The sequence below is a fragment of the Corvus cornix genome, chromosome 3 (genome assembly GCF_000738735.6).
Source record: "Corvus cornix cornix isolate S_Up_H32 chromosome 3, ASM73873v5, whole genome shotgun sequence".
Lineage (NCBI taxonomy): Eukaryota > Metazoa > Chordata > Aves > Passeriformes > Corvidae > Corvus > Corvus cornix.
In genome coordinates this window covers 95,255,443-95,281,256 of record NC_047056.1, presented here as the reverse complement: position 1 = coordinate 95,281,256, position 25,814 = coordinate 95,255,443, and the positions used below count along the sequence as shown (strand labels likewise).

At 39.0% G+C, this 25,814-nt stretch overlaps 2 protein-coding genes across 7 annotated transcripts in view; one reads left to right on the top strand and one right to left on the bottom strand.

The window, feature by feature from the left end:
- Nucleotides 1-894: 894 nt before the first annotated feature.
- On the bottom strand, nt 895-21,697 carry ACP1 (acid phosphatase 1). Of its 2 annotated transcripts, none has more exons than XM_039567895.1 (6): nt 21,595-21,697; nt 10,514-10,587; nt 10,297-10,410; nt 5,251-5,312; nt 2,915-3,020; nt 895-2,027 (listed from the first exon to the last, which is right to left on the bottom strand). In XM_039567895.1, exons 1-6 carry the CDS (start codon nt 21,635-21,637, stop codon nt 1,950-1,952), a joined length of 477 nt encoding a protein of 158 aa, XP_039423829.1. In that variant the 5' UTR covers nt 21,638-21,697; the 3' UTR covers nt 895-1,949. The 2 variants fall into 2 exon arrangements, with proteins under 2 accessions (XP_039423829.1, XP_039423830.1); XM_039567896.1 differs by lacking the exon at nt 10,297-10,410 and adding an exon at nt 10,128-10,241.
- Nucleotides 21,698-21,892: 195 nt separating this feature from the next.
- The window catches only part of SH3YL1 (SH3 and SYLF domain containing 1), a 47,880-nt gene continuing 43,958 nt past the window's right edge, over nt 21,893-25,814 (top strand). For 4 of the 5 annotated variants that reach the window (XM_039567893.1, XM_039567892.1, XM_039567890.1 and 1 more), the window contains exon 1: nt 21,893-21,997. In XM_039567893.1, coding sequence (XP_039423827.1) covers nt 21,997 — 1 coding nt within the window. In that variant the 5' untranslated portion in view covers nt 21,893-21,996. Of the gene's footprint in view, nt 22,021-25,814 lie in introns of all 5 variants that reach the window. The other variant, XM_039567891.1, reaches the window with a different exon arrangement.

Sequence of the window (25,814 nt, the reverse complement as noted above, 5' to 3'; positions counted from 1 at the left end):
ACTTGCTGAAAATCTGTCTCAAGGCTGAAACTTTTAAAACCTGAACTGAATTTAACACAAAGAGCTTTGACCAAGTATCACTTTACAGGAAGATTCCTAAGCTTAGTGAAGGTAAACAACCATATCCTCTTATTTCCTTTGTTACCCCAGCAGCTCAAAGATAAAGATTTAAGACCTTTCAATCTTAGCTTTAATATGCAAGAAACCATAGGCTGAATTCCTACACAGCGATGAATGGGAAAACACAAACCATCATGTTGTCTATCTTTTGAGTTATTTTACTTTCACTGGAATATTTGAAATGGTCATTCTGGCAAGGAGTAACATTAGATTATGCCTAAGTATTTCCACCACATTTAGGATATTTTGTCCCTAACTGCCTGTTATCTTCCCCCATTTACCTTGTCAAAACGTTCATAAAAGAAATTGAAAAGAATTTTTCCAGAGTCAGTACTCAATCGGATCTGAAACACTGTATTACTCTTTGTCCCTGAAAAGTGAAACAGCTATTAGCTTGCAATTCCTAGTTTGTTTTTTAGAAGTCAAAACTGATGGTAATGCAATAATGCACAAAGATTCTGATTTCTGTATTTAAGTATTCCCTCTACCATCTGCCTTTTCTAAGCAGGTTCTGAAGTTTTATGTCTGATTGAAATTTTAGCACAAAACAGAAACCTCACTAACACAAACACATCTATTCTACAGCAGAAGTCCCAAGAAACTTAATCGCCATTGTGAAGTCTGCAATACACACAGAGTGACACCAGGATTCCAAACTCCCCAAGAATAACACAATCTTCTGTTGAAATCCATCTCTCTCCCAGAACGCTGAGCAGGTGACAAGCAGAGAGACTACAAGTTTGGAAGGCAGCAAGAGACAAAAACAAGGCTAAATAAGTAAGAAAACAAATTTTATAGATCCAGTTTTACAGACAGTGGTAATACTAGTTCATACCAATGCTGAGAATATTCAAAACAGGAAAATCATCATGGTATCGCTTACATTACTGATCTCAGTACATTTACATGTCTAAGGCAGACAGGAAAGGTGATGTTCAGACAAGCAGGAGATAAGATTTTTACAAAGCATTCAAATTTCATCCAAGAGCAGAACTCTCTACTTACTGGCCTTCTGCTAACTTAGTACTGTATTACAGATGGACTGTCTTTACACTGGACTGTACTCTCAAAGAACACTTTTGACAGGCTGTACGACCTCCTGAGTAAATCTGGGAATACTGTCTGACCCTCATGTAGGAACTGGGATTACATGAAATATTCCATTATATTGCATGGACTTGAGTATTTTACTACTTTGAGATATAAAATGTGATTTCACATTTCAGCTTTTATGCTGGTATGTCTTCCCCCAAAGTAAATGCTGTGTTACATGTGCTTGTGTCAGTGTGGTAGGAACTGACCAGAAGACCAAAGGAAGACTTAGCTGGTTCTATGAGGCAGCAGATCTTTTAGTCTAGCAGGCTCCACATGAAACACCTTCCATCCAAAGGCTGCCTAATGATACTGGGATGACACACCAAGGTCATACATCAATTATTATCTCACTGATAACCATTGAAAGTTGACTGAAATTAACTCACTGTGGACACAATGACAAGACCTCAGTTCAGTCAGCATAGCATATAAGGAAGCAAGGTGTTACTTTTGCAGTGCTTGTGAGAAAGCACTGGAAGAGTTTACAGATAAATTTATCCTAAATTATATACTTTATTACTACACTGATGTGTGACAAAATGGTTGATCATGTAATCCAATTAAAACCTTTCTGTATTTTTTCATTAGATGACAGAACAGCTAAAATAGAAAATTAAACTGAGTAAGTATTGAATGTAGAGGAATAATTTTACAATTTAAATACATCAATCAAGTAAACTTTACATATTTCAGGAGAAGCTAATTATTTCTTTTAGAAATTGTATGATGAAGCATTAATGATACTTCTCCAAAAATGCTTTACAGCATCTAAGACACTGCTCATAAACAGTTTCAAAGTCCTTTTCGTTCCCCTAAAAAAGAAGAGAGGAAAAAGACTGTAAGAATAACAATACTGGCTAAAGAGAAAGTACAAATTGCAGACTGGTTTTTCCGCTGTCAGTAATGGCAAACAACAGACATTAGGAAAAAATAAAAACAGTGCAAATACTTGGTGGCAGCTTTTGTGTAGATCTCTCTAGTCCGAACTCAGGAATTTCCACAGACAAACTCTGTGACTTTGTATTTAACAATCCTGCATGACTTTCCTTCACATATTTCTTCCACTCACTTTTGAGCCCTTTTAACTATTTTCCTTTTTTATGCTCACACTAACCTGTCATGTTGAGCTTCACAGTTTAATGAAGCACTGTGTGGGGGAAAAAAAAAAAACAAAAAAACCCCCCATCTTTTTATTTTGAACCTGCTCCCCACTAATACCATTTGATATTCTCTACCTCCTGGGTAATGAATAGCAATTCCTTATGCAGCTTTTCATATCAAGATTTTATAGAACCGTACTGCATCTTCATCCACTTCTGTTTCCTAAACTGAAGAATATTAGTCTAATTGTTTGCTCTTGGCTGGTACTAACCAACTTTTTTGACCACCTGTGTCCATGTCTTTATCTTTCCTGATCACATCCTCTTTGCAAGGAGGCTGATCAAACAGGGCTTCACCCAATATTAAAAAGATAGGTGCACTGCATTATTTAAATTTAGTAACTGTTATAAGCATAGTAACATTTTCCTTTCCAATCCCATTAAATATATAGTTTTCTTAAGCCATTTTAAAAATGTTAACATTTCAACTTTGTATAACATCAGATTATATATCATACACCAACTGTGGGATCTGGGAAGATTATATACTACACAAACACAATTTTTATCAAGCCACCCAAAGAATTTCTTACACATACATAGTATGGATCTTCAATAATAAGCTGTTTCTGTGGATCGTAAGTTCCAAGTAGCTCAATTTTGGCCTTGCAGTCTTTAACTTGGTTGCTTTTCCTGTTCAAATCTCTGTAGAAGAGAAAATAAAATTTTCCCCTGAATTTTCCTTCAGAGTTTTGGCATCAGCACAAGATGTTCATGATCTTTTCTAGACAAATAGGAAAATAACATGTCTGGACTCTGTCAATCCTGTGGACTCTATGCTGCTGCTTGTTGTTGTTTTTCTTGTTGTGTGGGGTCTTTTTTAATTGAGTAAGGAGGACATAAACTGAATTCAGAGAATAAACAAGCAGTCAGGCACTTGACCCACAGCTTAAAAAAACTTTGTAACAGTCAGTTCATTGGGTTCTTCCTCAAATCAATCATTAGTACTTTCAACACCCACCCTTAGCTTGTACTGAACAAAAAACAATGGAAATTATCCAGGTATTTTCCCAGAAGTACGAGTAAGATTCTCCTATCTGCTCAAAGCCAGTGTTTTAGACTGGTATGCTACAACTTCTCTCAATACTACCTCTATCTCATGTGACATCTTACCACATTCAGTTAACAGAAAATGGTAAATCAGTGAGCTACACCTGTTTTCCTTCTGATATACTGTAACATTTCATCAGTTGTCACATCCTCTTCCCTCTACACCGCGTCTCATTTTGAGATGGCATTTTCCCTATTTGCTTAAAAATGGTCATCCGTTATCCCAAAGGCACTTAAAATGCACCTCTCATCATCTTCAGATTAAAGGCAGCTCAGTACTACCATTTTCACAATGAACTCCCAGAACATACTAAATTATTTTAACATTATACATCTCCATACCAAATCATCATTTTACTTACTCACCATTAAAAAAGGCAAAAACCCCTCTTGTGAATACTTAGTCATAACCATATCAGTTCTAAGAAATTAAATTTTAATTATTAATTCTGATTAAGAAATTAATTTCAGATAGTTTAGAAATAGCAGTGAGACCACAGTACTGTTTTTGCTTGAAGAAAAATCAGAGCTCCTCTATCAAGTTATTGTTTCAATTTACAGATTTTTCAGTAAATTCTCTAACCTTTTATTATTAAAAAAATGTCAGACTATCTTCTTAAAGGCTTTTGGCATACCACTTAATGAACAGAAGAGGGTCAGATGGGTCTGGTACTAAAGAAAAGACATGTCCCAAATCTTCCTTTTCTGATATGACAAGGCATTCCACCAACACCTGGAATCAGCCTGCCCTCCTAGAGCTACAAATAGGCATTCCTAGGCAAAATGGCTGAACTCAGTGCAAGTTAAAGGCAAAACTTCAGCACAGCAGTAGCAATATTCCTGTCACAGTTCTGACGTTTCTTCTGCCCTAGAGCACATATCATATAAATTGTTAATTCAAATTTCTGTTTAAGAATTCAAGTGAAAATAGACAGAAGCCTTGTCACGTCATTGCCTGAGATGCTGCAATCAAGCCCAGTGTTACATACCCTTCATTCATGAAGACTGTGGAAGAGAGCTTATTCAAGACATTCTGGAAAATTCAACAAAATCATTCTTATTTCAGTTAAGTGGTGCTGCTTCTATAAGACTTTATGTGCTACTAATAGGGTCTTTATTTAGGTTTTGTTGTTGGTTGTGATGGTTTGGTCTGGGCCTTCTTAAACTAACTTTCCAATAGCCCTTAGAAGCACTTTGGCACCTGTAGTTTATTCAAATTCAGCTCCTTAATCCTCAATATGTATGTAATTGAGTAGAAATTTTGCTACTGATACCCAAATTTTTACACTAGGAAACTACTTAAACAGATCTTTCTAAAGTATGCTTAACTAGAGCACAGCTAACAATAAAACAATGTTTCCCCAAGCTAACAACCTTGCTTATTTCAGAGTTCCCTCTATTTCTATAAAAAAGTAAAAAAAACCTGCACCATATTTAATCCCTTCCCAGTTCCCAATTTGTCTTTTAACTGCCATGCAATTAGAAAAACAGATCACTTCAATCAAGACAGTAAGTACATCCTCATTCTTAATTATACAGGCATCAGCTGTATATAGCACAAAGTAACTAAATTTCCATGTCCTTAATCCTTGAGTGGCATGTATCACACAAATAAACCATTGAATTCTGACTCTAATTAAACTTACTAGAAGTGAAGAATCCATCCATTAGCACATCATTCACATACATGTAAAAAAAATAAAACCCAAACAAAGAAACCCCAACACAAGCTAAGCAGTAAAATGTGACATCTGTCTTCAAAGTAACTTGTGAGACATCACTGCAAATAATCCATATGAATTTGTTCCATTTCTTCATACATTACCTTAGATTGCTCTCATCCATACAAAGTATATGATCAAAGGTCTGGAAATCCTCTTTAGTAATCTAGAAGTAAAAACAGGTGCTTTAGCCTACAAACTGCATTTGATTAATAAAAAGGGGGAAAAAAGTGTTTTCAAATTCTGTAGCTCTGATTTATTAAAAAAGACACAGGTGGAAAGAATAGAACTGCACCTTCATCAAATTTTACAATAACCTACAACATTTTAAATATACTCTACCATGATTATTTATCCATTTCTGCAAGTATTCCACAAGAAAACAAACAATCCAAGTCAGCTATTTAACGGGCCTTTTCTATTTTTTTTTTTTCACATTTCATGCATCAACTTAGAACATCATTAAAAGCAACATTTCTAGTACTTTTCAACTAGTAGCACTAAAGCAATTTCCAATCATGGGAACCATGCAATAAAAATGGTTAGAAATAAAATAGAAAAATTACTTTTTTGATAGGACAACAAAAATGTAGGTAACCTGGAATCAGTTGCAGTACTTCCAATCTAGAAATTTGCCACTGCACAGGAAAAGATACCAAGTGAAACTTAAAGATGAAGTATGAGGGTATGAGTTAATCTCTTAAAAACAAATGCATCCACAGTATTTTAGCCCATGTAAATTCACAAAATTTGTAGTATGATGTGAAAAAATCTGGGATCTATTGTACATCTTCCTACCATCATATCATCTATTCTTTTTCCTTTCTTGTAATTTATTGACTTCTAAACATGAATATAAATTAAATTCAGCGATCTGAGTTCAGTCATGTAGGCAAACATAGCAGATAAACTGCTGGCTTAAATATTAATGTCATCTTATTGTTATAAGGATGGCTGCAGATATTTGCCAGTTGTCATTTTATTTCACGTTACATTTAAGCCTAGCTTAGGGAAAAATCTTCCTGGACCCTGCCCAGAATGCTGGGATAAGATATCTGAACCAGGTGTCCATAACGAGGATGAAGAAATGGAATAAAATCTCTAATATTAGAGTTCACTTTAAGACTGCACAGTCCTGTGTGAAGCATCATAGCCGAGAAACTTGGGAAGGTTGTTCAGAACAGGGTTTTCTGGCAGGCATCTCTAAAAACAATGGGCTAGAGAAGTGAGTAAGCAAGTAAACAGCCAAAAGGCAAAACACATTATCCTGCAAGGCAGAGTTTTAACCTGTAAAAATTATTTATGTATTTAAAAAAAAAGGTTTAGATGGCAAAGCAGACACTATTTTTTTTTTTTTTTTGTGCTGATGCCTTTTCCTGGTCTTAAAATCAAGAGTCAAACATGGTTAGAAGGGGAAAAGGGGTTTTACCTCTGTATTTATTTTAAGGATCCTTAGGTGCACGCATCCACGTCGAATGCATCGAAATGCACACCACAATGCTCACCCTCAAAAGATCTGGTACAACATTATAGGTTTTACTAATTAGCATAGCTATCAAAAATTCCCCAATGAGAGGCTTGAATGACCCCCCCTCCCCAAGGAACCTTCCCCTGGATGGTTCTATCTTAGTTTACAGAATGTGTTCTGGAGAGGACCTTGGGGTCTGGGGCACACTGACCCCTAACTACAAAGCTTCTAAAATGTTTAGTCTCCGAGCTGAACAAACAAGTCCAAGAATGTAGGCAAAAAGCACTAAGAATACAGAAGTTGTAAAAAGGTGCAACAGGAGTATAAAAGAAAAGATAAAAAATCATCATGGCATCAGTGCAAACAGCAAATAGATACAGATTAAGCTCCCATAAAAGGGAGTAAGAAAAGACAGACAGAAATTATCACCAGAAAAAAACCATAAATGAAACATTACACACAAAGAGAACTGAAGGAGTGAGGTGTGTCAGGAGTGAACATGAAAAGAAAGGGTTAATAATGAAAACTAATACAGACTTGTTTATTTTTACTGTAAAAATATTTGCTGTATTCATGCAGTGCCTCTGACCTATGAAAAAGTATTTTTGCAGTGGAAATAGCTCTGTTTTCCTGGCAAATCTTCTACAAGCTGCTTCTGATTGCTCTACACAGCTGAACACTTGCCCCTGTGAAAATCTGAGGGCACGGATTTCTTTGTTGTACAGATAAATGTAAGAATAAACTAGGATCACTTGACAATGTGGCAGTTATTACCCTATGACCACCACTAAACCAGTTGCAAATGCAGCCCTAAAACCAAGGTTACCATTTCACTTGTACTTTTAAGCCCTAACACAGTGTCAGATAAAAAAAAGCTTTCATTGAGCAAACCCCAGTAACTGAAGGTACTCCTCAAAACTATGAAAACTAGTAGTTTGGGGGATGAAATTGAGGATGTAAAAATTGATGAACATTTTGAGAAGTGGAGAGTTCAAGTAGTCAACTTGGGATGAAACTACACAGATAACAATTACTTTACATTTAAAAAATGCATATAACAATTATTAATTTATTAGTGAAACATTTCCCTTTATTTACAGAAGGGAAATCTCATTTTCTCTGTCTAAAACGCACAGAGAGGCAGTAATCCTCAAATTTATTCAGTTGTGAAACAGTGTTTAATACAACCTTCTTCTAATCTCAATTTCATATTTAAAGCAAATGGATGGTATGAGTCATACCAAAATCAATTTTGGCCTCAGCATGAATAAAAGTGAAACTGATTAAAACCTCTCAGGTTTGTGCATGAAGAATAAGAGCTTAGAGAATTTCATACAGCAACCCACCATTAACTAAAATGTTAACAACTTTATTTTATATATAAATATATACATTTATTTTTATACTTCACTTTTAACTTAGAAGTATAATTCACTTTTAACATCACTGTATGTGATGGTAGGACACAACCAATTTAATATTCTCTTTGACATAAACCATTCTTGTAGTATTGAATAAAAAAGAAATGCTAAATTACATGATTATCATAATTATGCAAAAAATTACATGAGAGAAGGTGCCTTTCACTGGGTGGATAACAGTTTTCCACAGGACTGAAGAGGATAATTGTACAAGGTACTTATCTTATGACAATACTTCGAAGGCAACAGAAGGTAAATCCCTACTCTCTATTTCTGCAGCTTCTGTATTAAATCTTCCTTAATCTGTTCTGAAACAAGTGTCACACAAAAGTCTATCCTTAAGTTTGTCTCTAATAGTGAAACAAATACACTTCCACTTGTACTAACCTGACCACTCTGAAAAGTCCTATTCTACACTGTCAAGTACCTCTTTTTTCAGAAGTACTACAAGACCATAACAGGTATGCAGTTCAGAGAATCAGCAGAGACCATATGACAGAAATTTGGAAAAAAAAATTTGGAGCTACATAGTTAACATCAGTGCAAAATGAACAGTTAGCTGTAGTTCAGGGATTTTAAGATTTTCTTTACAAAACAAACTATGTGTACTGGGATGATTTAGACAAATTTTCATCCTGTTAAGTCTTACATTTTATTACCTCATTTTTTAATTTTTCTCTCCCTGTCTGTGTAACATTTTAGAGTCTTCTGATTGAAAAATCTCTTCATTTGCCAGAATGTATAAGCAACATTAAAGTGTTTTCATTCCTTCTCTGCCAAAGAAGGATACAAAGATCTGCTTCAAGACAGAGGATCAACTTGTTTTGGGTCCTTTGCTTTAATTTAACTGCTCATAAACCACTCTAGGAATACCCAAGAACAGTTCTCAAGTTTCCAAGGCATATCTTCTAAGAAGACAAACATGTCACACTACTGTGATGACTGAAACACTGATTGAATAGTTTCAGAACCATTTAGCTTGTATATTGACAAATAATGATGTTTGTAAGCACTGATAAACAGTAAATCCGGACGTTGTCACAAGAAAAGACCACAACAGACTTTTTTAGTAACTATTCTAATAGTAAATTACTGAAAAATGTGAAATGGTGCTGGGCTTAATTCTGTTTATCATATAAACAGAGATTAACATCAGGAGAGGTCAGCAGAGGGCAATTGACTAATTGAGAAAATTTATTTTTGAAAGTCAAAAAACTAAACATGTAGTCTTTGAAAAGTGAAGAAAGTAAATATGACCTCAGTGAGGTCTAGAAAAATTCTGAAGGGAACAGAAATGTAAGATAATAACAAGACTGCTTGATCTTTTTGTCAATACAAAAACTAGTGGCGTAAACTCAAACTAAGTAAAGGTCAAGCCCTAAAGGAATATCTTATATCCAGAGAATAGTTAACTGAAGTAAATTATGTGCATTTATATGAGTGTCTGAATGATTTAAATAGATGCAGACACATTTACTTCCAATCTCTCTGGAATGCAGTATGGAAATACATGTTCTTTTGTTAACAGATACAATTTTAGGTAAAACTTAAAGGATTTCACTAAGTGGCAAACCTGCCTTTGACTTAAGAATGCTTCAAGGATATGTTTTCCTCTGAAGTTACCACCAGCTGTGCTACTTATCTTGGGTTTGAGTGCTTTCATTCTAATTTAGCACTCCAGATATTTTTAAAAGATCTTCATGCAAATGCAGAAGCTTTTTGTGATGGATGAACAGGTATTCTACTTCTTTGTATATAAATATACAACTCCTTGCTGAAGGATGCATCACAGATTACTAGAGTAACTTAATTTTTAAAAGTATTTTAAAAATGCTCAAAATACTAAACATTTGGAGGCAGGATTTTTCTATAATGAAGAAACTGGTTCAATGCTTTCCCATTATACTTCCAATGAACCTTAATAACAAAAAACTCCTGAAGCTCAACTAGAAGAGTTAGGCCACTTTGGAGTCCTTTAAAAAACTGCAGAGAGTATTTATTACTTGATGCTTATGCCCTGATCAAATGACTTCTGTGACTGCAATGGTTAGGGCATGGGTATGAATAAGAAAGAAAATATGCTCTCTTCTACCTGTCGTGCTTTATGTGCTGTCTCAATGCCATGATTTCTTAGACAGCTTAAAGCCCTTGAATCTGGGGAGCGCCCCACGTTCCAGTCTGAAACAGCAGCACTGTCTGTCCTCCACTGTAACAACAAAACAAATATATACACAGATTTAAAGAAAATTAAGGTACAGTACCTGCCTGGCAATATGATTCATGGTAATGCCATGCTTCTTCATGCAATTCTGTCCTCGATAGTCAGGAGGGCTTCCTATTTCATAGGCAGATGTCGCTGCACTGTCTATCCTCCACTACAGAAAAACAAATTTATATTTTTATGTTTCTTTCCTCACTGCTTATATTTCTAACTGGCTACGAGACAGTTATTTCTTGGAACAGAAATAAATAGCTTACCTTATGTTCAAGCTTTTCATCAGCTACAAGTTTTCTGAAAACTGCTTCAGCTATTGGAGAGCGACAGATGTTTCCTATGGAAACAAGAGATTCAAGTGAATTTTCAGACTATTGAAAATAAAAAACCAGTAATTGTGCAGATTTTTCAGCCCAGATCAGACTAAAGATTTTTATTTACTTAGATAGAATGCAGACTTTGTAAAAACCCGGCGTCCTGTGCCTGGGTTGGGGCAATCTCCAATATCAGTACAGACTGTGGCATGAAGGGACTGAGAGGGGTCCAGTGGAGCACCTGGGGACACTGGTGGGTAAGAGGTTGGATAAGAACCAGCAGCGTGCACCTGAAGCCCAGAAAGCCAATCATATGCTTGGCTGTATCACAAGCAGCATGGTCAGCAGGTCTAGGGAGGGGATTCTGCCCCTCTACTCAGCTCTCATGAGACCCCACCTGGACTAGTGCAGCCAGTTCTGGGACACCCAGGACAGGCGAAACATGGAGCTGTTGGGGTGGGTCCAAAGGAGGGCCACAAAGATGATCAGACAGCTGAGCACCTCTGAGTGGGAACTAAGGTTGTGCAGCCTGAAGAAGAACTGGGGAGATCAGATCTTACTGCAACCTTTCTATATATAAAGGGGGGGTGTAGTGACAGGACAAGGGACAACAGCTTTAAACAGAAAGAAATGGAGAAAACTTGTATTGGACATAAACAAGAATTTTTTTTTTTTTTACAGTGAGGGTGGTGAGACATTGGAACAGGTTTCCCAGAGAAGCTGCAGTGCTCCATCCCTGGAAATGTAAAAAGCCAGCCTTGGATGAGGCTTAGAGCAACCTGGTCTAGTGCAAGGCATCCCTGCTTATGGCAGGGGGCTGGAACTAGATGAGATGATCTAGCTGATAATCCTCTTCCACCCAACTCATTCTAGGATTCTATACTATCCACTGGTCTCTTGAAATGCGTATTATTATAAGAAAAGATATAACTTATTAAAATAAATAGGACGAATGCTGTGTAAGCACATCACTCTCTTCTCCTTTATAAGGGATATGTGATCACAGAAGACAAAACCATAGAATTTAAATGGCAGCAAAACTACAGAATTTAAATGGCAGCAAAACTACAGAATTTAAATGGCAGCATATTACTTTTATCTTTGAATCTTCCTACACACTGCCAAATTTCAACTAATACCACCTTCAAGTAATGCATGGAGAATCATGAATATTTGCCTGAATACTTTACTACATTACTACCTCACTATGAGCAAAACCTTTTGGACAACTCCAAAACACAGCCACCACCATTGTGAGAACATAGTGAAATGGCTGAACAACCTGTAGTAAAAATACTCTTGGTCACTGAAATCAAGTCACTACAGATTAACTGAGCCCTCATCAAGAGCAGCATCTAGAAACTAATTCTAACCCCCAAAAATTGAATACAATTACACAGGCTCTAAAAATATCACAGAAAAAAACTCCCAACTTTTTTTGTCCAAAATACATAGGATTAGGAACAAAACCAAACACATGTTAAAGCTTAAGTGCTGTCAATCAGCCAGCAAACAGTTAAGGTATTTATACAAATACATAATCAGTCTTTCCTTCCAATGGCCTCCAACTGCACTAGCCACTTGATCTGACCTTATTTCAAAAATAACCTATTTCAACAATGTATTACAGCCCCATTAAAAACTAAAAATAATGGATCTACAGCATATTTGTTCTGAAACTGTAACTACAACTGTAACAATCTATGGTAGACCTCTTAAAATGCATACAGAAATTCATATTTGAAAAAGAATGAAGTGTCTCAACAAAAATAAAAAGCCTATTCAACTATTACTTTAACTCTTTCTACCTTTTTATCCTTCAGAAATTTTCAGTAACTAGATGGATACTCATAATACTTGATATATCACCCAGATGGCAGTAACTCATACAAACAAATCTTCACTTTCCATCAAACAAAATGTGTAACTTTGCTCATCTCTAACTTTTGAGCAGGTAAGTATAAAAACCAGAAATGGCAAAACTCATCTCTGTACCCTTAAATAAATCACTCTCCTACTACTGATTAAATTCTTTCCAAATCTCAAACAGTAAAAAGAAAGAAAGAAATGCCCATGAACAAAGCTAAATTTCCATTAGCAAAAAGAAATTTTCACATGAGGCAGTTAATATCATTTTCAAACAAAACACCAAGGTAGGTACTTCACTGCTAAAGAGAGAAGGTACTTTGACCTGGGCATTTAATAACTTGCTCCCACACTCATGTCAACTATAAAAATCACAGAGGGAAGTGAAGGTCTGAAGCAACACAAATTGACTGTCAAAGATTTAGAGAACATCAAATCACTAAATGGCAAAGGGAACGGGCTAACCATTGAAAAACTGATCTTGCTGAAATATTAAGTGAGTTCTGATGTCAGTATATCTTCTTCCAGGAGAAAACATACTAATACTATTTGAATTAGTTTATTCCATGCACAGAAATTAAATCAGTCTTGGGAGAAAAATAAAGCAGAAAAATTTTGGGGTTCCTTTTGTGGTTAAATGAGAAAACAGGTTAGTACTACTAATTATGAAAGTCTTTAAAATATGGTAATAAAGTAAAAAAAAAAATCTCATTTCTTGAGTGAGTTAAGCATTAAACAATACAATTTCAAAACATGGAAACATATAGCACAAGACAGAAAATAACCTTCATATCAATGAACCCAATCCTTTGATATTGCAAGCATATACAGCACCGCTCCTCTTACATCAAGTTCCATTTTAAAAAGCATCATTATTTTAAAAGGCTATTCCAGATACTAATTTCATGTGGTAGCACAAGACCTTCCAGTTTCAACTTAGTATTTATTCCTGGAAGTCTCTGCTCATCTGATCTTGGTTAACATCAGTCTCTGTCTTTCCTTCAACAGATACAGAACCCTTGCCAAGCATAACTGTGCTAAACTAACCAAACCAAGCTCTCAATGTCCTCATGAAATTAACTGACCTTATCTAATCACTCCAGTAAAGTCAGATCTGGACTTCTTCTAGTTTGAATTTACTTTTCCTGAATACTGACAAGCAAAATGACTGACTACACTACAGGAAAAGTTTGTTCCAATTTTTTAAATAAAAAAATAAGTCTGTAATAGGTTCTTTTGAAAATAACCAGAGAACTTCTACAATCACCTTTGATTCATTCATGAGTATCAAATTTATGATTATAAACCCCTCCTTCTAATTTGTCCCTTCCCTCTCTTGCTTTGTTGTTTCAAATAGGTGATCTTTGAGTCTTGTTTCTAAACTATTATGTTCTGTTCCCATTACACCAGCTGTTGAGGCCATCCATTTCTTCCTGTACCAAGTTTTTTCTCTGTATGAATGATCCCACACAACTGTGTATGAACAGTAACTTTCATTACTACAGTCAACATTTCAGTAAAAACCAATGATTAATACTCTTGGTCCTAGTCATTCATTAACTAGCTCCCAAAATTTCAAAATGGTGTTTTTGAAATAAATCCCTCATGGCTTTTTCCATTTGTTTAACCTCCTGCTTTGTATGGATTGAATTGCTCCAAATTTTCACTCTTCTATAGTTTGCCCACTTCTTAAAATAAATGTCATAAATACAAGCTTTAATTAGATCATATAAAATACCATCATGATTTTATCCATCAGCACCATGATCACCCTTGATTTAACATATTAACTACCACTTCTAGCAGTAACTATAAACTCCAGTTGTATCATTTTTGAAACAAACACTTAACCCAGTTTGTGACTTGAAAAATAATATCCTCCCTGATGACACATTTCAGATATTAACAGAGGTATTAACACTGTTACGGAACTGCAATCAGCATTCAAATCTATTCTTGGGAACTATGGACAGAATCACAGAACTGACTTAACAGAAGCTCTTTTCCCCACATACTGTGCCATATTATTTTCATCCTAACCAACTTTTACCCATGCTACTCCTTGCAACTGCTGTCATTCATCTTAAGATTGATGTAAAGCCCTATCTTATCCCACTGACATATGCAAACTTAATCCTTGTTTTCGAGTCACTTTTCTCACTAACTTCTGTCCATTTCAGACCCAGTTTTACATCCCGCATTGGTCTTCTGAGGTTTTGCTGAGGTTCCTCATAGATGTACAGCATTTCCTAAGTTATGGATTGACAGACATATTTGGAGAGTGAAAGGGGAAATTTCACAAAAAGAGTCGTAGGGCACTTACCTTCCTCCTTGGACTTTAACCATTATTTTCGTTAAATGTTATCTACACCTTATCTTCACTACCTAACCTCCCCTGGTGTTCCTTTCTTCTTTGTTGTATTTCCAAGTGATCTGATCATGCTGGCTTTATGTAGAAGCTAGCAGTATTCAAGTTCTCAAAATCTCTATCTTCTCCCTTCATTTTTTTGCATTTCAAGTTCTTTAAGCTGTAGTGACATTTTCTATCATACAAAACTAGTGCCCAAGGTACCTAGAGTCAATCCACTGAAATTAATCCTACAAACATCTCCAAATACAGTGATTCAAGGACAAGGGATTTCAATCACAGAATCAGTATTGGAACCATTTTCTCACTCATTTTCTAAACACAAGGCCGCCAGTGACAGTGATCTAAGCTAATGCTTAGTTTCTTGAGTTCTTACTCCAGTCTCTGCACTAATCTTTGACCCATTCCCAGACAGAAAGGGAAGCTCTGCTTCTACTTGATAGGAAAGATAACTTGGATCCACTTGATGCTCAGGTCCATTGCCCATCTCTGGGTATGTTGATCCAATCATCTATTCTCTCAATTGTTTTTGTATCTTAACTGTTCCTTATTCAGCTCCCTACATCTCTCAGACCTTCCCCAAATGCAAACAAATGCTTTTCTCTTGTTCCTTTATTTTTCTGTCTGCTGTTAATAACTAAAGCTTTGCTAGTTTTCATCCTCTCACATGTACAAACCTGATTTTTATTCTGCTTATCTTTCCATGAATGGTCACTTATCCAAGTGACTGGAATAATGTTTCCCAGCATCATCTGCATCATTCATCAGGTCCCCTTCACAAGCATTTAAAACTGACCAGTCACTTTATTCCATTCTGTACTCAAATTCCTGTCAGAACTTCATCACAAGTCCTAGTTCTTTCCATCTTGTCACACTCAGCATTCAATTACTTTTGTGAGGAACCATTCAAGACACTGATTTTAGTTCAGATTCTCTGGTCTTTGCATTCGTGTGTGTGTGTGTGTGTGTGTGTATGTGTGTGCACCTCAAAAAACTTCCCTTGCAGCAAGAATAATTATCCTGAATTATTTAACTGCTGGTACATTATGCTTTTCTAATCAACCCAAAGGTTCATCAGGAAAACACAAGTTTTCAACACATAAGCACCTAGTTGCAACAAGCAGACCTTAACATGTTTTAAGCATGTATCTTGTTTTTCAATTCCAAGATTACTTTTACAACCATGCTTTCAACTCTCTAGTACTTCTGCATCATTTCTAAACACAGATTAAATAAGACACTGTATTCTTACAGCTTTATTACCAATACTGCATAGAAGAAAGATAAATTTTCCTTACACTTATCTAACATTCTCTTCTTTGTAAAAAAAGACAATTTCTTTATGTCAACTTGCCAAGAATCCTCATTACAGCAATTGTTTTTCATTACTTCTTCAATGTCTTACCCAACCTATTGCTGTCCCATTCTGCAGCTATAAATAGCATTTTGTCCCATGAAACCTAGTATTTGGCTATATCTAAACAATATGATGAATCATGACAACTGAACTGGGAAACTCAAATCACTCTGTAACTTTGTCTAGTGCCCTCATACCCACTAAGTTAGTTGCCATTTCAGAAATTATTCTATGCAGTCTGGGTGCCCAGGGAGAAGACTCAAAATTAGTGATTCACAACAAGCATTAATCTGCTGAAGACCCAGCCAAACCCACTTTGCTCAACAGTACACCCATCTTACAACTGTTCCTCTATCTATGGAGGAGATCAGTAAGCCAGTGCCTGCTCTAAGATGCCTATTCAGCTTGTTGTGTTATACTGGAGAAGTCATCAGAGAAAAAGAGACTGATTTATGTAACACAGCATCATATTAAGCTCATTTCTGGAGCTGAACTATTAATTACATGAGCTACATACGTGTAAAATGAGCAAACTGCATTTTGATTCACCTCCACTTTTAATTATTTCTTTGCTTAAATGAAAAAAAAAATATTTTCTGGTGCCTTTTCATATGCTGTAATTAGGTATGTTGCTGGGTATTTCAATTATTTCTCAGTGATGAGAAACCTTTATCGCTAATGTATTTATGCACATTAACTAGATTGTATTTTGTTGTGTAATGAGTATATGCTTATTTCATCACAAACAAAGAACAGTCGATAGATATTTCAGTAATAGGTTTCTTTCAAAACAATGTAGAAAGCAAATGTAATTTTTCATGAAGGATTGTCCTTTCTGGGATCCTCACTAGATGTGGCAAATTTTAGCATTAATGTACTGCATTAACTAGCAAAGAATACTACAGTTAAATGCAGCTCTAGAAATCTGTTTAGTACTCTTTTCAGCAATAATCTCAGCTATTATTCCTAATAAAATTTAGGAGAAAAAAAGTATCACTCTTGAAGAATAACCAAAAAAAATTAAGCAAACTTAAAGCAGGAAGAAGAAACAAGTTGCCTCCAAAATTTAACTGAAAAGAGTGTATATTTAATTGGAAAAAAGAGAAGTGCTTATCAAGTCAATTAGCTTTTCACACCACATATCACTAAGATTTTTTTTATAACCCAGTAACACAGAAGAGGAAATTTAAAAACTATTTACAACATTTGATTAAAAAAATCCTTCCTATTAACATTGGTACTGACTTGGCCACCCTTTCCTCAGGCTTAATAATTTATATAAACTATTATATTACGTTATACTAAAAAGAGATCCTGCATTAAAACCTTGTTATAGTGCAAATCACCATTTTGGGCTTACAAACCCACATGTATGAATTGTTTCACAAAATCATAGTATAGGTTAGGTTGGAAAAGACCCTGAAGATCAAGTCCAACTGTTAACCCAGTACTGCCAAGTCCACCACTAACCCATGTCCTTAAGCACCATGTCTGCGCATCTGTTAAATACCTATAGAGCCTCTTCCAATGCTCTTGGGATGAAATTTTTCCTAACATTCAATTTAAACCGCCCCTGGTGCAACTTGGGGCCATTTCCTCTCGTCTCTTTTAACTTATTTCAGGTATTGTAGAGAGTGGTAAGGTCTCTCCTGAACCTCCTTTTCTCCAGGCTAAACAACTCCAGCTCCCATAGCCGCCCCTCATCAGACTTGTACTCCAGACCCTTCACCAGCTCCATTGCCCTTCTCTGGACACACTCCAGCACCTCAATGTCTTTCTTGATTGAGGGGCTCAGAACTGGACACAGCACTTGAGATGCAGCTTCACCACTGCCGAGTACAAGGGGACAATCGCTGCTGCCTTGGTCCTTCTGGCCACACTGTTGCTGATACAGGCCAGGATGCCATTGGCCTTCTTGGCCACCTGGGCACACACTGGCTCACGTTTAGCTGTGGTTAGCCAGCATCCCCAGGTCCTTTTCCACAGGGCAGCTTTCCAGCCACTCTGTCCCCAGCCTGCAGCACTGCAGGGGGTTGTTGTGATCCAAGAGCTGGACCTGGCACTTGGGTCTTGTTTAACCTCCTATCATTGGATTCGATTCAGCCTGTCCAGATCCCTCTGCAGAGCCTTTCTACTCTCCAGCAGCTCAACACTCCCACCCAACTTGGTGTTGTCTGTGAACTGACTACAGTACCCCTCAATCCCCTTGTCCAGATCATTGATAAAGATACTAGACAGGACTGATCCCAATACTGAGCCCTAGGGAACCACTGTTCATAACCAGCTGCCAACTGGATGTAAATCCATTCACTGCTACTTTGGGCCCACACATCCAGTTTTTTACCCAGGAAACAGTGCACCTATCCAAGCCCTAAGTAGCCAGTTTCTCCAAGAGAATGATGTGGGAAATGGTGTTCAAGGTTATAGTGAAGTCCAGGTAGACAACATACACAGCCATTCTCTCATCCACTAGGCAGGTCACTTGGTCACAGAAGATCAGGTTGTTCAAGCAAGACCTGCGCTTTCTAAACCCAGCCTGGCTGGACCTGATGTCCTGGTTGTCCAGTGCCACATAATGGCACTCATGATGATCTGCTCCATGACCTTCCCTGGCACCAACATCAGGCTGGCAGCCCTGCAGTTCCTCAGATCATTCTTTTAAACCTTCCTGTAGATGAGTGCCACATTTGCCAACCTCCAGTCAACCTCTCCAGCTGACCAGCACTGATGGTAAATCATTGAAAGTGGCTCGGTGAGCACCTCCAGCAGCTCTCTCAATGCAGGAAACATGGCTGGAAAGCAGCCTGGCAGAAGAGGACCTGGAGGTGCTGGTTGACAGCCAGTTGACAACAGTGTGCCCAGGTGACCAAGAAGGCCAGTGACACCCTGGCCTGTATCAGCAATAGTGTGGCCAGCAGGACCATGGCAGTGATTGTCCCCCTGTACTCAGCACTGGTGAGGCCACACCTTGAATCTTACATTCAGGTCTGGGGCCCTCACTACAAGATACTGAGGGGCTGGAGCATGTCCAGAGAAGGGCAACAAGGCTGGAACACAAGTCCTGTGAGCAGCAGCTGAGGGAGCTGGGGTTGTTTAACCTGCACAAAAGGAGGCTCAGGGAGACCATACTGCTCTCTACGACTGCCTGGAGACTGTAGACAGGTGGGAGCTGGTCTCTTCCCAGGCCATTCACAATAGGAGACGAGGAAATGGACTCAAGCTGCAGCAGGGGAGGTTCAGATTGGATATCAGGAGGATTTTTTTCACTGAAAGGGTGGTTAAGAATTGAAAGGGAACTGCCCAGCAGGGTGAGGGAGTCCTTGTCCCTGAAGTGCTCAAGAACTAACTGGATGTGGCACTTAGTGCTATGGTTTAGTTGACAGATTGGTGCTTGCTCAAAGGTTGGATCTGATGATCTTGGAAGTCTTTTCCAACCTTAGTGGATCTGATTCTGTTCTATGAATCTGCTCCCCATCCCCGTTTTCGAGCTCCAGGGGCTGATCTTAGTGTTCAGGACTGAGGCAAAGAAGACATTAAATACCTCAGCCTTTTCCTCATCCTTTGTCATTGTTTCCCCCTGCATCCAATAAAGGACGGAGATTCTACTCAGCCCTCCTTTTGCTGCTGATGTATTTACAGAAATATTTTCTTTTGTCTTTTATGGCAGTAACCACTTTAAGTTCTAGCTGCGTTTTGGACCCTCTAATTTTTCTCCCTGCATAACCTCATGACATCCTTTAGTCCTCCTGAGTTGCCTGCCCGTTCTTCCAAAGCTCATAATCTTTCCTTTCTTCCTTCAGTTCCAGCCAGAGCTCCCTGTTCAGCCAGGCCAGTCTTCTTCCACGCTGGCTCACCCTTCAGCACACAGCGACGGTGATTACCACTGTCTTCAGAACATCATGTTTGAGAAGAAGGATTCATATTAATTAAGATGTTTTTATACAAAAATATCTGTATAGACCACTAGCTTCCAAACACACAGCAACTGATAATCCCTTACTACAGGATGTTTTCCCTGGATTATTATTAGGGGTTGATTTTATTCTAAAGTAAACATCAGAACATATTTCCAAAACTAAACTCTTGGTTTGCTATTCAATTAATCTGCATGTCTCCTATTACAACAACAAAAAAAACCAGTGAAAAGCCCAAAGATTAACTAATGGTTTTGCAACAAATGTGGCAAAATGCCAGGGAGTTATAGCACATAGGTAAGATTATAGGGGCTAGGAAGCAGATACTGTTAACAGCCCTCCTATATCAGAGCAGAGAGTCATCCAGCTTGTTATCCCCTGAAGAAACCAGAAGTTTAGAGAAAACATATACAAAATGGGGTATGGCTCTGTAATCTATGTAGTTAAGTTAGCTATTTGCTAGTTGTCATTATCTTGTTTACCAGTAATTAATTGTCCTAAGCTTCAGAAAAGCATTCAAGTGATTTCTGATCCCATCTACACTTCTATTTTCTGTGACTTTGCATGACAGGATTTATAACTTAAACATACAGAGTATGAGTAAAAGAAAGTTTCCTATTTCTTCACTTTGGTAGCCTTTCAAAAAAATCTTACTCTTTTCACTCATTTTCATAACAGACCGCAAATTTCATTATTAGATTATAACAGATCAGCCCCCACCAAGTTCTTTTTCTTACTTAAAGTCCTAACCTTCTTTCCCTCTTTTTACAGTGGCTGTTACATTAACTTCAGTGGTTCTTGTTGTGATTTTTTCTCCCTTTCCCATGTCAGGTGTTCCCAACAGCAAACCTGTGGGCAGGCTCCCCGTTCCCATCCCGCTCTTCCAGAAGCCAAGTGCTGCACAACCCATCTCAGAAAGCTGTTCAAAGCCACCTCACCGTGCTGCCCCCAAGCAACAGCCTTAGGTCAGAGCTGGTTTATGCCTATTTAGGTGTTGCTCTTCCCCACACACAAGCTTCGCGTTTGTCAACACTGGATTTTACTTCCTTCACCATTTCCTACTGATTTCACAGAATCACAGAACTATTAGGGTTGGAACAGACCTCTGGACATTAACTAGTCCAATCCCCCTGGACTCTAGGGTCAGCTAGAGCAGATTACACAGGAACGCGTCCAGGTGGGTTTGGAATGTCTCTAGAGAGGGAGACTCCACGACCACCCTGGGCAACCTCTTCTAGTGCTCTGCCACCCTCAACGCTAAGCTCTTCCTCGTTATTCCTATGGCGAAAAGGGCGCAGGTGGATTCCGCTTTCTGCCTCCCCTCCTGGCTACCACTCCGGCCCTCCTACATAAGGGAAACCCGCGGAACCATACGAGGGCGGGACGCCTACAGCACCGCGGTGGGCCTGCCACATTTCCCCCGTTCCGGCCCTCGCCTCACCGCGTTCCCACCCAACCCCGCCGGTGCCCTGGGCCGAGAAGCGGCGAGCGCAGAGCGGGAGCGGCCGCCCCTCGCCCCGCTCACCCAAGCACACGAACAGCACCGACTTCGCCTCCCCCGCCGCCATCTTCGCTGCAGAGGACCTCGCGACTGTCACTCCGCCCACACCTCGCTTTACGGCACCGGCTATTATAGGCGGCTACGGGGTTTGCCTGTTTTGGGGGGAGAAAAAGGAGCGCAGAGTGGAACGTGCCCGGGACAGCGGGAATGGAGGGAGGAACGGGATGGCACCGGGCGGTACCGATGCCGCCATGGAGCCGCTGGCGGGAAAGGGAGCGGGCGCTCCGCAGCCGCCCCGGCCCCGCCCGCCTCACCTGCGGCAGGTGCGCGGCTCGGTGGGGCTGCCCCGGCGCCGCCCAGTGAGGCTGCGGCGGCGGCAGGAGGAGAGGCAGCGAGGGGGAGCGGGGGTGCCCCGGCCCGGGCAGGAGTGAGTACCCAGCGGGGGCAGGAGTGGGTACCCAGCGGGGGCAGGAGTGGGTACCCAGCGGGGGCAGGTGGGCTCCTCAGCGGGGCAGCCGCGGCGGGCACGGAGCCGCCCCCGCACCCCGCGGGCGGAGCGAAGGCGCTCGTGCGCGGCGGGCAGGGCCGCGCCGGCACATCGCATCCCCTTCTCCCCGGGGTCGCAGCATGTGCTGCGTCCTCCGCGTAGAAATTTGAGAAGCGTCGAATGTGGATTTGGCCCCGCCAGGCTGCGGGTGAAATTGGGCACACGGGCGCTTGGCTTTCCAGCCAAGCCTCGAGTGTCTGTTTTTTGGTTCGTTTTATTTAGTTGTGTTTTATATCTATATGATATAGATAGACTGTATATACCTACTATATATTGTAAGCTATATATATTTATATATGTATATATTTTATTTATATTTAATTATATACTTTTAAAAACTTTTTTAAGTATTTATTTTTTCTTCTGTGCTATCTTGTACACTGTATCTGCGTACCTGGCTGGGTTTTGTAACAGCAGACACAGCCCCACCACGGCAGGGTGTGGCCAGGACTGGATTCCTCTGCTACTTTTTAAAGACTTGTTTAGCTGGTCTTTTGGTCAAAATGCAGCGCTTTGGAGGTTAAATAAAAAATGCCAGATTCTTAATTTTCTGCCTGATCTGTGACTTTCAAATGAAAGCTGAAGAGCTTATATAACGTTTGCTGTGGAATGGAACAAATTGCACATTTCCTTTTATGCAGCTTGAAATGCTGTCCTGCATATGCTACTTCTTTTGTAAATACAGTTGTACAACCACATTTTTTAAAATTATCTAGTTATTTTACTTTGCAGTGGAAGTGATTGGTAATCAGCAGTGTGGTTTCTGCCCCCGGCGCCTGCAGCATCCTGCTGTTATCAGGCCAGCTCACAGGTGTCGGGAGCGCGAGGTGGTGGAGCCAGGCAGGGGCCAGGGCTCTGCTCGCTTGTCAGACATGGCCTTGGCAAAGGAGAGCGAGATGAGTTAGCTGTAGCATTCTCACGTGTGGCTCTGCCATATTACATAAGTGAGCAGTGCAGAGTGCCTTTTGTCCTGCTTTCTGTCAAGTGAAGTCCCTTGAGGGATCGACATTGGAAGCAGATTCCCCCCCTGCACCCTTCCTATGTCTGTGGGTTGGGGAGGATGAGGCTCTATATAGAAGTGAGTGCTTTGAAAGGCCATCCTGGAGTTCCTATAAAACCCGGTGTTTGTATCTGTGTATGTCATATGTACGCACACACCTAGCTCTAATTTTGGGACAAAGTCTTTCATATTTCAGTGTCTTGGGGAGGGGACTGGGGAGGATCCTTATCTAAAGTGTTGTCCTGCATTCTTCATTGAAGGAGTTGTCAAGCATTGAAACAGGCTGCCCAAGGAGGTGGTGGAGTCACCATCCCTGAAGGTGTTTAAGGAACAACTGGACGTGGCACTTAGGGCCGTGGTCTAGTTGACAAAGTGGTGTTTGGTCAAAGGTTGGACTTGATGATCTCAGAGGAGTTTTCCAACCTACATTATTCTGTCATTTTCAGCCCTCAGCATTGGAAGAGAGATACAGTTTGTGCCTTCTTCAGCTAATGGCAACTTCATACCTTTGAAATGAACTGTGACAGAATTCACTGTTGTTCTTTGCATTGTGTCATGGTTTCTCACCATTAAGAATTACTGATGTACTATTTCTGATGTAATAAGCTCGCCATATTTTGGGGGCTTTTGAAACAGCTGTTGCATTGTTGTAGAAGAGCCTGTATGACTTAGTGGAGAAGAAATGCTTTTGTGAATAAGATAATCTAAGAATTCAGGCAGAACTAGAGCTCTTCAAATTCTTGATTAATAAATATCAAGCATCTTCACTTTTTAAATGTTTATTCCTTTTAGCTCGAAGAAATGTTTCTTGTGTGATTAATTGTAGGAATTAATTAGCTGTGGGAATTGGTGACTTCTTAGATTTGATTCATGCACATAGTGAATTGGGACATCTATGAAATGTGGAAATGAGAGGATCAGAATGATGGTGACAGTTTCCTTGACAGAAATGTTAAGTACTTTCATTGGGAGATAAGCAGAGCCTGTATTTGTTAAGGTAGTTAATATTTTTTCATGGTAGCATAGAGGGCTATTGTGTAATGCTCATCTGGGTTTCATGTGTTACATTTTTGTTCTCTCTGTACCTCTGGCCCTGGTGAGAAGATAAACAAGATGTTTGTTTAGAATTGTTGTATACAAACAGCCTTGTTTTAGTTAAAGCTTTCATGTGCAAAGGATAATAATGTACTTGTTAATCTGCTTGGGTTGCCTTGAAGTTTATTCTTGAGGATTGAAATAGAGTTAACGAGTCAAAATTGGTGTTCTCTCTAGGATTTTCCTCTTACTCCCCTGTCTAAATTTCACATATCATACCAACTCTTGTATTAAGATGAGACAAGACAGGTAGAACTGAATTTGTAGCTATGACTTGGCTTCAGTCATGCTACTTATCTTGCTTGGTGGGTAGCACCCCTTTGGTGCCAATTGTTTACACATCCAACATATTATAATAAGTGTATATGAAAGACTTACTAAAAGGGTTTCAAGTAGACAGTTTCCTGGGGCATGGGTGTAGGGAGGATAGGTGTGATGGCATGTTTTGAGCCAAAGCCTGCAATTCTTGTAGTACAAATTCTTGCTAGAGCCTCACATGTGAGTCTCAGACAACCCCCAGGATAACTCTGCTTTTTGTGCTTGTTTTAGAGCACATCACTGTCTCTATATTCTTGAAAATGCTGTTTTCTGGTTCTTTTTGCACAAATTGAGTGATTTCATCCCTGTGCTGCTTGTGTTTATCCTTTCTTTTAGTGCAAAGGCTACAACTTGGTTGTAGAACTGTGGACTTGGGATTTTAGTATTCTTGTAATTGCTAAAGGTTACAAGAATTTTTGAAGACTTTTAGCTACAGGTGTTCCACTATTCTGCCTCCTGTGCAGCTGAACAGTTGTCTAATGTGCTTTTTGGAACAAATCCTCTGTGCCTCAGGCAGGTATCAACTATCTTCACATGCCACAGTTCCTTAGAAATAAGGAACATCACTTAGTTCATCACTTAGTTGAAACATCTTGCATATACAAGGGGAACAGATTTTTCTTTAACGTACATTGTACAGCTTTGTCACTATCATTTTACCCTCATGTATTCCAGCTGTCTTCAGAAAAGGAGATGAGAGGAAATTCAGCATCTCTAATTAGAATTTTCTCCAACCTGACTTCAGTACAAAAACTGCTGGGAACCCAACTCATCAAATGCTTTTGATAACGCAGGAGACTCTGTGTTACAGGGCTTTTTTTTCCTTGACTTGTCTCAAGGAAATAGTTAATTCAAAGTTGGGCTGAGAACTGATACCAAATAAAGTTACAAAGTGATCAACTTGGTGTTTCTATTAGTTAAGTTCTTTCCTCTTTGTGGAGAAAAGTAATAAAAATTATGCCACTATGAAACGGGGCATGGGGTTTTTACATATTGTAGGGTTATTTTAACGTTAACAAAATGGATATTTCATGGGAAAAATATTGAGTTCCTGTGGTCTAGAAGTGCATACATAATTGGTAGCAAGATTTGAAAAGGCAGCTTGCAAACACTAGAGCCGACCAAAAATCTTTTATGCTTTTGGACACCATACATGACAATAGTCACACTGATACAGCTAACAGGCATTATTACTTTTATCACACTTCATATAATTTAATTTATATCAGATAGCCTGTGCAGAGCCTAAGCTTATTTTGGATGTGTATAATTGTTGCCTTTCAA

What these genes read in the sequence shown, in the direction of transcription:
- ACP1 (XM_039567895.1), bottom strand. Translation starts at nt 21,637, where the DNA reads ATGGCGGCGGGGGAGGCGAAGTCGGTGCTGTTCGTGTGCTTGG. An exon ending in ATGAAAAGCTTGAACATAAG is followed by an intron (nt 10,411 to 10,513) that starts GTAAGCTATTTA and finishes GTTTTTCTGTAG; the next exon opens with TGGAGGATAGACAGTGCAGC. An exon ending in TGAATCATATTGCCAGGCAG is followed by an intron (nt 5,313 to 10,296) that starts GTACTGTACCTT and finishes TTTTACTTCTAG; the next exon opens with ATTACTAAAGAGGATTTCCA.